General features: G+C 44.9%; 1 protein-coding gene across 3 annotated transcripts in view; it reads left to right on the forward strand.

Moving 5' to 3' along the window:
* SLC37A4 (solute carrier family 37 member 4) overlaps window positions 1-12,119 on the forward strand; it is a 53,918-nt gene that overhangs the window by 18,178 nt on the left and 23,621 nt on the right. For all 3 annotated transcript variants that reach the window (XM_077456897.1, XM_077456896.1, XM_077456898.1), the window contains exon 3: window positions 5,517-5,749. In XM_077456897.1, the coding sequence (XP_077313023.1) occupies window positions 5,517-5,749 (233 nt within the window). The remainder of the gene's footprint in view (window positions 1-5,516; window positions 5,750-12,119) is intronic.

Genomic DNA, 12,119 nt, shown 5'->3' on the forward strand with positions numbered 1-12,119 from the left:
TATGGCTCCTGAACTGTTAGTCCTTGGTGGGTGCTCACATCCCTCTCCCTAATAACTCCCTCCCTTACATATCCCAATCATCCTGACCATCCATTGGCCTTCCTCTTCTCAGGCTGGACACATGCTGTCATAGGTGACCACCAGGACCACCTTATGAGCTTTGTAAAGTGCTGTAGAATGGACGTGTCCCAGTGAGGCAGGAAAATACAAACTAAGCTCAGTGTTCTAGAACAGTGCCTAAGCAAAGGTCCTGGTTTGTGCTCTAGGCTTTAATACTTTTCTACAAAGGGCTTGACTTGTGTAACATCTGGGCTAAGGCTTTGAAAACACATCGTTTTAATAGCTGTAACATGTTGATAACTGAAGACCAACCTTATGTGACTCACCTTAGCAAGCTATGTTTGTAGTGGTGATGTATTTCCTCCTCATGCAAAGTCTCCATTTGTATGTCTAAAATGTATATGTGTTTTAAAGTGATTGTAAACCCTTACAGACCACTTTGACCTACAGGTAAGCCTAGATTAAGGCTTACCTGTAGGTCCATGAAATATCTCCTAAACATACACGGTTTAGGAGATATTTGCAAAAAGACAGGCACTGCTGTCTACGGCGCACTGAGCATGCCGCTGCTAATGGTGATATGACGTTAGTGGCGGCTACCATGCGCATGCACGTGAGTGACATTAATGCTGCTCTGGCACTATGAGTGGTCGGAGCAGCGATACCCAGAAGAAGATGGATGCTCCGTGCTACAGGGGACAGCGGTGACATCGCCGGCTCCTGTGTCAGGTAAGTGACACATAATGGGCTATTATGCGATGCATAGTAGTCCGTTATGCTTTACCTTTTGCAGGGAGACAAAGAGGAAGTAAACCCATCAGGGTTTACTTCCTCTTTAACCGATTGCTGCACACCCACTGTACATTTACTGAGGCAGGGTGGCATGGGCAGGCTGGATCCTATAGGTGTACATCATCCAGCCTGTTTCAGGTTAGGGGTGTGCAATGCGCATACCTGCTTCTAATCCACACTGTCACTGGCTACAGCAGGTTTTGTCAACATGTCCCACCCAATTCTTTATGGCTGACACCTGCTAATCCACTGTAGTCAATCAGTGTTTACATACATACTCTACACCAGGGGTGCCCAGCTTTTGATGAGCGAGGGCCATTGAAGCGACTTGGTAACCGGTCACGGGCCAAAATAAGTGTAATGGGCAGATGACAGGTCTATATGTACGCTGCATATGCAGAATGGATATGGACACAGCCCATGCTACTCTATGGGCCCTCCAATTCAATCTGACGGAAGGGGACGGTTCCCCTTCTGTTTTTTTGTTTTTGTTTTTGTTTTTTTTAGCATATCGGATTGAAGGTAAGAGGTGAATAGAGGGCGATTGGGTCCTAAGGCTGCTTTCACGCTGATGCTCCATGCGCACCTGCGACTTTCCTGCAGGTTAGATGCCATTTTGCCATAGACTTCTATTATATCCTGATGGTATAGTGCACTTCCTGAAACCCGCAGGTAATAACAGAAGTCTATGGCTCAGTGCAGGTAACCCGCAGGTGCAGGATTAGTTTAACAGCAGCCTTGTAACCACTGAAGAACAGATATGCCCATATATACACTGATTTCAGTAACAAACACACCTTCAATAACAGTCTTCCATTCAGTTTTCCCCGGCTGTTGCTGTCCCAGGCAGAGTGCATTTGGTATCGATTGTGACAGAAGCTGGCGCTATACAGGAAGCATCACCTTATGTGGCTCTGTAGCTTCTTGCTTTCTCTACCGCCGGCTTAATTCACAACACTGATGTTCTGGGATGGTGGGTCGGCAACCTGCGATCTGGGCTTTGTCAAACCACCATCCCAGAGCAGGAGGTCACGGGCCACATGAGAGGGCTCCACGGGCCACATGTGGCCCCCGGGCCACTTGTTGGGCACCCCTGCTCTACACAGATCATTGACCTGGTTGTTTCTGCAGGGAGAAAAATCAGCCAGATCTGTTAGTAAAAGCCACATTACACATTGTTAGGCACACAGTTAACCCCCTTCATTGGCCCTAGACATTAACCCCTTCCTAACCTGTGCCATTAGTACAGTGTCAGTGTACAGTATTATCACTAATCATTGTATTAGTGTCCCTAGCGACATCAGTGTCAGTTAGTGACTCTCCCAGATAGTGTCTGTTAGTACCAGTTTTCCCGCCACCCTATTACAGTCCTACAATAAGTTGATGATCACCGCCATTACAGTATAGTAGTAAAACCTTCATGAGGTCAAGTGATTTACAGGGACCTGTCATGGCAGAAATAATGGGGCCGCTGCTGCTGATTTGTTTTTAGGTACCAGTTTCAGGACCATAATTCTCCCTAAAGCAGACCTTCCATGACAATAGTAATCTAGTAATCCTGTATTATCATGCATGGTCTTCTTTAATTCCTTGTAGAGTCGGTGATCTGGAACAAAAACCTGCACATCAAGTATCAGGTCCAGCATCGTATCAGTTTTTTTTTTTAAACAAAATGTTCTGATAAGGATAGTGGTTAAAATTGTGAACCTTATCAGACCTGCAGTGTTCTTTTCTGTATGTGGAGGTGGTAGGTTGGTTTACCCACCTAACTTACATGATAGAATTTCAACTTTTACTAGACTTTAGTGGCTGCGCTCATTTATTTTATATTGGGAATGTTCATTATGCTCAGTAAACTTTCTTGTTTCGAAGGGGAAAAACATGAAAAGAATATTTATGTAATTGTATGCAGATATGTAATAGCATGATAAATAACTTCTTTACACCAGAAGGGAATTGTCAGACAGACAGATGTTTCTATCTTTAAATTGCCCGTCTGTCACACTGTTTCAAATAAAAGTAACATTATTGTTTAGCTCTGTGTGCATAACAAACTATGGTTGACATCTTGTGCTCATCCACATAGGCGTAATGATTTCATGCGAAGGGGCGTCTTTACCCGCACAAAACTGCACAGGTGTTCCATGCATCTGTATGCAGGCCATCCCATTCATGTCTATTCGGGGTGCAGCAGCTGCATGCACACAGCTGCTGCTCCCAAAGTGACAAGTGGGTGACCACAGATGGTATGAGTTCAGGGACAAGCACCAGTGCAGATTTCAAATTGGGACAGCGGCTGTACCCATTCAGCCCCACTGCGTTCCAATTGATATGATTTGATTCTGCCTGCGCCAGGGTCAATGGAACACTTGTGCATCCTGTGTGGGCAAAGAGGGCCCTTTACATGGATGTACAGATCAAGTATGCCTGTGTGAATAGGCCCTAAAAAAAAAAAATTGCTTTTAAAAACTTTATTGGTTTATAAGTATTTAATAAATAAATATACATAAAATATTTCTCAGTACAAGCTTTCATACTTCTGTCATTGCAAAGCATGTTGGGTTTATTTTAAGAAGACTTCCCGTAAGAAGTTTTACAGTCCACGCTGACAGCCTGACACCCTCTCTCATTCTGTTTGGTCAATCTGGTTGCTTATAATAAAGGAAGATCAGGAGTATCCTTGTGATGCCCATGCTGCCCTCCTCCCTTCATTATATAGCCTTATTTGCTAGTAGAAAGGTGCAATCCAAGTAGAGGTTTTTTTTTGGCTGGTTTGTGCAGGACTTTTTGGTTCCTTTCTGTTCATCCCACCTTAAACAGTCTACTAATACTTTCTAGTAGACAGGAGAAATGTATGGTAACAAACAAAACATAAAAATAAATACAAAACATGTATTAATAAAAATAAATGGGCAGACTCAATAGACTAGTCGGTCTTTTTTCTGCTGTCACTTTCCTGTGTTTCTTTAAAAGAGTGACAGCTGACTTAGGCTTCATTCCCACTTCTGCAGGTGGGAACGATTTGTGCGCATGCGTAGTTTTTCGCGTTTCTGAGTGTCGCATTTAAGGCAACCCATTCATTTCAATGCCCTGCATGTGAGAAATACGCAAAATAATTGTTTAATCCTTTTGATAAAAAAAAAAAAAGCAAGTTTATTGTAAAGAAAACAGTAACCATACATAAAGTCAAGACATGTGCAGCAAGGTATAGCAGAACAACGTCATTTGCAATATGTGAAATTGTAGCAATACAGTTATATAATAATTTGGGCTACTATCAGCATGTAAACAAAATATTATATTGTGCTGCTTGGTCACGATTAAATAAATGAGCAATTGTTGACCTGTGTATACTGAGCATATTAATGACCAGTTATCAAACATGGATTTTAATATAACAAAAGAACTAATAGATATATAACCCTACACCCCTAAAAGTGTTTAACCCTTTTTAAAAACTGTGCTGCACCAAAACACGTGTGTTAGTAAGATGCATGGAGTACCATTAAGAATTAATGGCATTGTCATGTGTTTGCTATAGGGCTGTGTGTTTTTGTGTGTTGCAAAAAAGCGTGCAATTTTGCGTGCGTTCCTGCAGTGAACGAGTGTGAGTGTAGCCTTAAGTTATTTACGAGTTTGTTTTTTTACACCAACTCCAAAGTAGGAACAAGAGAGATCAGGATCCAGCTGCAGATTATTCACAAGCATATGTTTGTTTTTGTTTTTTCTCAGCACATTTTGACATTATTAATCAGGAATTAATTTTAATTAAAAACATTACATATTTATATTTCATATATTCCAGATGATGCTAAAATGCTGTGTGGTGAAGGTTGGCTTCTATCTTTTAATGCTGTACTGTAAATAGATGAGGCCAAATTACATATGAATTCCTCATAGGGGAGAGAAAACCTTCCCCCTTAATAGATATGTTTGGATTTTTAGTCAAAAAGGTTGGCGTTCTGTGCTCAGTTTTCGCATTTGTAAGTTGGGAAGCGGTTCAGGGTGTCACCGCTACAATGCATTCTGGTTCAGAATTTATGGTTCTGGCAAATTTATTTGGAGATTTGCCTGGAACAATTTTTTAAAGCATTATGCACTGTATGGCATTTGGACTGTGTTCAGCAGGCAAAGAAGGATCAATAAGGTGGCTTTTGGATAATCCAGCCCTCTCACTATAAGAAGGGGGGCACAGGGCAGCTCTGGTGCCCAGTGTATTGAAAGCTGCCATAGGGAAAACTGAGAGACTGTACAGGGAGAAACATTGGTTTTCACACAAAGATAACAGTAAGGTGTTTACATTCTGCAATTTTATTTGTAAACATTTGCTGCACGCTAATTATTTATCAATGTTCTATAAAATTATTGTATCATCTTTATAAGAAGCTGTGTTCTGCAAGAATTAAAAGATGAATTAAAAATAATGAAAATATTAGCTAAAAAGCAGCTATAACAAACTAGTAAATAATTTTAAAGATTCATTTTAATTATTATTATTTTCTTTTAATTATGTTTTTTAATTAAGATTTTAATATTAATATTACATATAGTGTTTGTGTGTGTGTGTGTGTATATATATATATATATATATATATATATATATATTTATAATAATATCTCATACACCAGTTGTGTATATAATGCAAATTTTATTGTGCCCACAGGTTTGATCACAAGCAGCCAGTCAGCAGCATATGCAATCAGCAAGTTTATAAGTGGAGTCCTGTCTGACCAGATAAGTGCCCGCTGGCTCTTCTCTTCGGGTCTCTGTTTAGTGGGCTTAGTGAACGTTGCATTTTCATGGAGCTCCAGTGTGTCCGTCTTTGCTATACTTTGGTTCCTCAATGGACTGGCTCAGGGATTTGGATGGCCACCCTGTGGGAAGGTGCTCCGGAAGGTAAGCTTTAACCAAGCTGATTTGACAACTGTTGTGGTCTTCCAAAATGAAATAAAAAAATTACATTCTAAAGTACCCCCTCAGGGGATAATGAATAAGCTGTAATACCTTATCCCATGCTCCCCAAGCAGGTGGTGCTTAAAATGGATGTACAGGCTAAAGGTTTTTTACCTTGACTACCTCCCTCCCGCCATATAGACAAAAGATGGCAGCCTGGATGCTCCGTTGTTCTGGGAAGATGTCATATGACGTTGCCCCAGTCTCACCGCGCTTGTGTGCCTGCAGGTGCCTTTCACACCGAGGGCGTGTTTGCAGGCGCTATAGCGTTAGAAATAGCGCCTGCAATCCGCCCTCAAACTGCTGCACCATTCACTCCAGTGTGAAAGCCCCAAGGTTTCTTTGGAGCGGTGAAGGAGCGGTGTGTATACCGCTCCTCCACCACTGCTCCCCATTGAAATCAATGGGGCAGCACTACAATATCGCCAGCAAAATGCCACCATTGCGGCATATTTCTGGAGGTTTTAACCCTTTCTCGGCCGCTAGCGGGGGGATAAAAGCGATCCGCTAGCGGCCGAAAGGCGCTGCAAATCCGCCGGTAAAACGCCGCTATTTTTATAGCTATAGGCTCGGTGGTGTGAAAGGGGTCTTTATCTCCATGGAGTGCACAGAGCCACTTTGTTCACTATATTAAGCACCAGTCACTTTATGTATACGGAGAAAGTATTGTGTAGGAGATATATATAGGTGCATATACCTGTCTATCTCTTGTACATACATGTTTATATAGCATTATTGAAAGTATTCCGATTAATTATTTGCTGTTGCAACTATTTCAATCTATTTATTTTTCTTAATTTTGTTTCAGTAATTTTGGTTTATGTGTATTTTCCTGGAGGTATTTGAAATTTCAGGAACACAAATCACTCTTTTTGGCACAGTGTTTCACTTTCACTAGAGCATGTGAAATAATTTCTAACTTTGTTTTTATTATTTTTATTTTTCATTTCACTATTTTGCCTCATAAAAACCCCAGAGGGTTTAACACGGGTTCATTTTATAAATAATTTCTTAATTTATTTTATTATAGCAGAGTGTAAATCTTGTCAGTATCAGGCCCAATTAACTAAGGAAAACACTTCCGAGGGTAATAAAAAGTTCACAAATAGTAGTAAAGCACAGGCTGAGTATCAAACACATAGAAGTATTTAGGCCAGAGTGTATCCCACCACAGGGCGGGGCAGGCAGTAGGGATATATATCCCGAGCCACACTAGGGTTGTTCAAACCACAACTTTTCAAATATTAACGATTCTAACTATCAGCAAGAACAAGTCCTTACATTTAAAGAGCACCTGTCATTTCCGATCGATCATGGCAGCCCTTGTTAGCGGGCATCCTCTCACCTGCTGCCGTCATGTCTCTCACCTTGTTTTGTCACTGCCACATCACCAAAGTGAATGGTACTGTCGGGAAGTCAACAGCGGGTCCGAGGAGGAGCCACTGCGGGACAGATGACAGTTGCTCTTTAAAAATCATGATTTAAATCGGCTTGATTTAAATAAAATCCACCCTAACTGTGAGGAGAAAATTGTAACTCTGGGGACGAGTGACAAGTGAGGGGAAAACTCCCCAGTGGGGTCACAGACAATGATAAAAACCTGATAGAACTTTTATCTCTTTCCCACCATAAAAAAAAAAAAAAAAAAGACATTTTGGATGGAGTTGGACTTTAAAAATTAGGATGATAACTTTGAGTTTCCTGACAGACTCCATGGCAGCCTACGTGTGGGTTTAGTCCCGCCTCCATTACCCTATAGGACGATACTCCCATAAATCTTTGCTCCCTGCCAGAGGCCGTGTTCTTTTTTTGTCCTCCATAGGACCTAGCATGTGTCTTTTACCCTGAAGACTTGCATTTTTTTCTGCGATAAGGACCGGTCGAGCGACTTGGAGTCGCATATTTCCAATAAGCTCTAGCTACTAGCGGAGTATGGAAAAGGGGCATATGGAAGAGGCGCTGAAGAGGTGTATGCCTGGTCACTGACAGGTGAAGCCGCGTGATTAGTCGTGAGCCTAGCTACTAGCAGGTGACTTTCGCCCCCCCCCTCCTCCTCCCAGAAGTCCGGCATGTGTTTGGGGACCTACCTCGGCTGGTGTCCGTCTACAGGAGTGGTGAGCAGTTTGTTGTCCATGGCAGCCTTTCTGTGTCATTTTCTGTGTGTTTCTTTTTTTTCAGTGTGTCTTTTTTCCCCCATACAGCGCTGTGCGGTGTATCTGGCTTGCTGGGCGGCTGGTTTCCTTGCGTTCCAGCCGCCCAGTTACTTCCTCGTTCGCCGCTCGGTCGTTCTGCGCATGCGCGAGACCGGCGCGAGGACGAGGCTTGGTTCGCGCATGCACGTTGCGGGCTTCGCGCATGCGCACTAGCGTTTTCATGACGAAATTCGTGACGTCATTAAGGTGACAGTTTTAAAAACAGAGAACAGCTTACAGAGAATCTGGGATGCTTGTAAAGCCTGCAGTGCCATTCCTGAGCCCTGGTTTCTTCAGCATTAGGTATGTGTCTTTGATAAAGGTCAGTTTATCTCTGCTTCCTTAGCTGTTCTCTGTGTTTAATTGAGGCTGTTTTATCTCCAGCCCTGATGGATCCTTTGGATGCCTCGCCGCCTGCTAGTGGCCAGCCCTCTCGGAGGAGGTACCTTTTTTTGGGTTACCTACCTAGGGGATGTTCCACTAACACTGCGGGGTTTTCCCTTTTTCAGCCCTTCTAGGTCTACTCAGCGCCGGAGTTCTCACCGAGGAAGTGATTTGTCTAAGTCCCACCGCCGGCATTCCTCTTCCAGATCCAGATGACATGATTCTCCTGCGAGAACCAGTCTCCGTAGCCAGGAATCTTCCCGCCCTTCAACAGCTTGCCCAAGTCACGCAGCTGAAGGTTTATGCTGGGGATGCAGGACGCAGGTTCCTGCTGACAAGTCCCTTTGTGATGCCTGTTATGTTAAAGCGACGGGTGAAAGGAGTGACTCTGACCAACAGCTGAAGTCTATGGTGGAAAGATTGGTCAAGGACAGTCTAAAGAAATTTGAAGCCCCCCAGTTGTCTCCCATAGAGTCTCCAAGGTCTCCGGGGAGGGATGCTCAGGCCCAGGACACATGGGATTCCTCTTTGCCTAGCCATCCGTCTGCTGTGCTCTCAGATAGTGAATCTGAGGAAGAAGAGTCTGGTTCAGGTTTTGACTTTGCCCTGCTTCCTCCTTTGGTCAAAGCCATCAAGGAAACGCTGAACTGGGAAGAGCCGGTAGCGGCCCCGGCGAAGCAAAGAAAGTTTTTTAAGCAATTGAAGAAGGAGCGTATTAGCTTCCCTTTCCTCTCAGAGTTGGGAGAAGTGATCTCGGATGAGTAGAGCAAGGTAGAGAAAAAGAATTCTCTTCTATCTAAGATCCAGAGACTTTACCCTTTTAAGGAGGAAGAAGTAAAAAATTTGGAGTCTTCCCCTCTGGTGGATGCGGCTGTAATGAGATTGGTCAGACATGTGACCCTTCCTCTTGAGGACACAGTCTCTTTTAAGGACGCTCTGGATAGGAGAATTGATTCTGACCTGAAGAGGATCTATCTTACGGCTGGCATGGCCTGTAAACCGGCTCTGGCCTTAGCGGCTCTGTCTAGAGCGATGGAAGTTTGGTCTGATAGTGTTGATGAAACACTCAGGAACGTTTCAGAAGATCTGACCAAGAGTTCTCCCATTCAAGAACTAAGACTGGCTTCAGCTTTCTTAGGAGAGGCCTCGATCGATATTGTCCGACTGGTGGCTCGAGTCATGCTCTCGTCTGTAACTGCCAAGCGTGCCCTGTGGCTCCGTCCTTGGCTAGCCGATCCCGCTTCTAAGCAGGTTTGGTGCCGTATTCCTTTTGATGGTTCTTCCCTTTTCGGCAATAAGCTGGATAGTGCTATAACTCGAGCCACCGGGGGTAAGTCGGGGTTTCTCCCCCAGGATAGGCGCCTGCAGAATCAAAGGAGATCGTTCCCAAGAAAGCAGGGTCAAGATCGTGCCAGGGAGGCACGCACTTACAGGCCTGGACGGAAATTTTCCAGATCTTGGAGGTCCAGACAGACATCTTTCAAGAAATCTGCAAAGGGCAGTTCGATGGGGGAAAAGGAGCCTACTAAGTCCTTTTGAGATCGGGCCCGTCCAGGCGGTCCGGGTAGGAGCTCGATTGTTCCACTTTTGGCACGTCTGGGCGGCCTTGATCCAGGATTTTTGGACCGTCAAGACGGTCTCCTCCGGGCACACTTGGTCGTTCAGCAGTGTCCCCAAACTCAAGTGTGTTCCCACATCCATTCCAAGTGGCTATTCCTGTTCCAGACAACCAACGCGGCATGGGAATGTATTCCCCTCTTTTCCTGGTCCAGAAAAAGAACGGTACGTGGAGACCCGTAATAGACTTGACGCGTCTAAATCGCTTCATAAGAAAGGAGAAATTCAAAATGGAAACTCTGTCCACGATTCAACAATCAGTGCAGCCAGGGGACTGGCTTGTCTCAATAGACCTCAAAGATGCCTATTTTCACGTCCCAGTGGCCACAGAGTTCCAACAGTTTCTTCGTTTCTCCATTGGCCAGCTTCATTTACAGTTTACCTGCCTTCCTTTCGGTCTGTCAACCTCCCCTCGCACATTCTCGAAGGTCCTTCTAGCAGTCGTAGCATTGTTGAGAGTCAGGAAAATCCGGATTCATTATTATCTGGACGATTTGCTTCTTCTTGCTCAGGACAAGGATTGTCTCTTGAAACACAGGGATCAAGTCATCGCAACCCTCAAGGAATTCGGGTGGCTCCTGAATTTAGAGAAAAGCCAGTTAGTTCCTACACAGTCTCTCTCTTCGTCTCGTCTCAGTGCTCTTCAATGCCTAAAGATCATAGGCACCATGGTGTCTACCATACCGATGGTGAAGTGGGCACAGTGGAGGATGCGCCCCTTCCAAATGGGTTTTCTTCGCCAATGGTCGGGAGAAAAGGTCCAGTCCATCGAGATTACTCAGACCATGAGAGGTTCCCTCCTCTGGTGGCTTCGTCGGGAGAACCTATTGAATTGCCACTCTCTTCTTCCAATCAAATGAATCTCAGTGACGTCAGATGCCAGCAACAAGGGCTGGGGGGCACATTGTCTATCGGAAGTGGCTCAGGGCATTTGGGACTTTCCCTCTCGGGGAATAGTGTCAAATGTGTTAGAACTACGAGCAGCCTCCCTAGCGCTGTTGGCATTTCCGCATCTGATAGTGGGAGCATCTGTAGTCCTCAGGCTGGACAATATGACTGCGGTCGCATACGTAAGGAAGCAAGGGGGCACCAGAAGTCGGTCTCTGCTGAGGGAAGTGGATCCAATAATGCGTTGGGCCCAGAGGAATCTGGCCAACCTAACAGCAGCCTATGTGCCTGGAGTTCTCAATGTCCAAGCGGACTTCCTCTCACGAGTCCACTTAGACAACAACGAGTGGACCCTTCACGAAGATGTGTTTCAGTGGGTTCTATCCCCGGGGATGTCTCCAGAAGTGGATCTCTTCGCCTCCCGTTTCAACAGGAAGCTAACGAGGTTCTATTCGAGGTTCAAGGATCCGCAGGCCTACAGGATAGATGCCCTAACAGAGCAGTGGTGGTTCCACAAGGCATACGCCTTCCCTCCAATTCCAATTATCTTTCAGTTCCTGAAGAGACTCAGATGGGAAGAAGTGGAGGTGTTGGCAATAATTCCGCATTGGCCCAACAGGCCTTGGGTTCCTCTCCTATCCCTCCTCAGCTTTCGGGACCCAGTTCCTCTTCCATCCAGACGGGACCTGCTCTCCCAGGGTTCGATTCTCCATCCATGTCCGGCTGACCTTCAGTTGAGGGCCTGGTTCTTGAGAGGGGAAGGCTGGAAGCACTAGGGTGTCCTAAGGAAGCCATTTCCACCCTCTTAAGTGCAAGGAGAAGAAGTACTAATAAGGTGTATGAACGGATCTGGGCCAAATTTGTATCTTATGTGTCCTCCAGAACCAGTTCCTACGTCTCACCCACAGTTCAAGACGTTTTGGGTTTCCTGCAATCAGGCTTGGACTTACCCTTGTCAGTTAGCTCCCTTCGGGTTCAAGTCTCGGCTATCTCCGCATTTACAGGGGTTCAGTGGGCCACGCATGCCCTTATCCAGCAGTTCTTCAAAGGCGCAGTAAGATTGAGACCCCAGAAAAAACCCAGATTCCCTAAATGGGATCTGCCTCTAGTTCTGGACTTCTTTTCACTTTTCAGTAAGGCTCTTTGCATCAGAGAACTCACCTTGAAAACTGCATTCCTGGTGGCGGTCACCTTGGCGAAACGAGTATCAGAGATTCAAGCTCTAGGAGTCA

The sequence above is a fragment of the Lithobates pipiens genome, unplaced genomic scaffold, assembly GCF_037356315.1.
Source record: "Lithobates pipiens isolate NorthernLeopardFrog02 unplaced genomic scaffold, aLitPip1_a1.2 Scaffold_27, whole genome shotgun sequence".
NCBI lineage: Eukaryota > Metazoa > Chordata > Amphibia > Anura > Ranidae > Lithobates > Lithobates pipiens.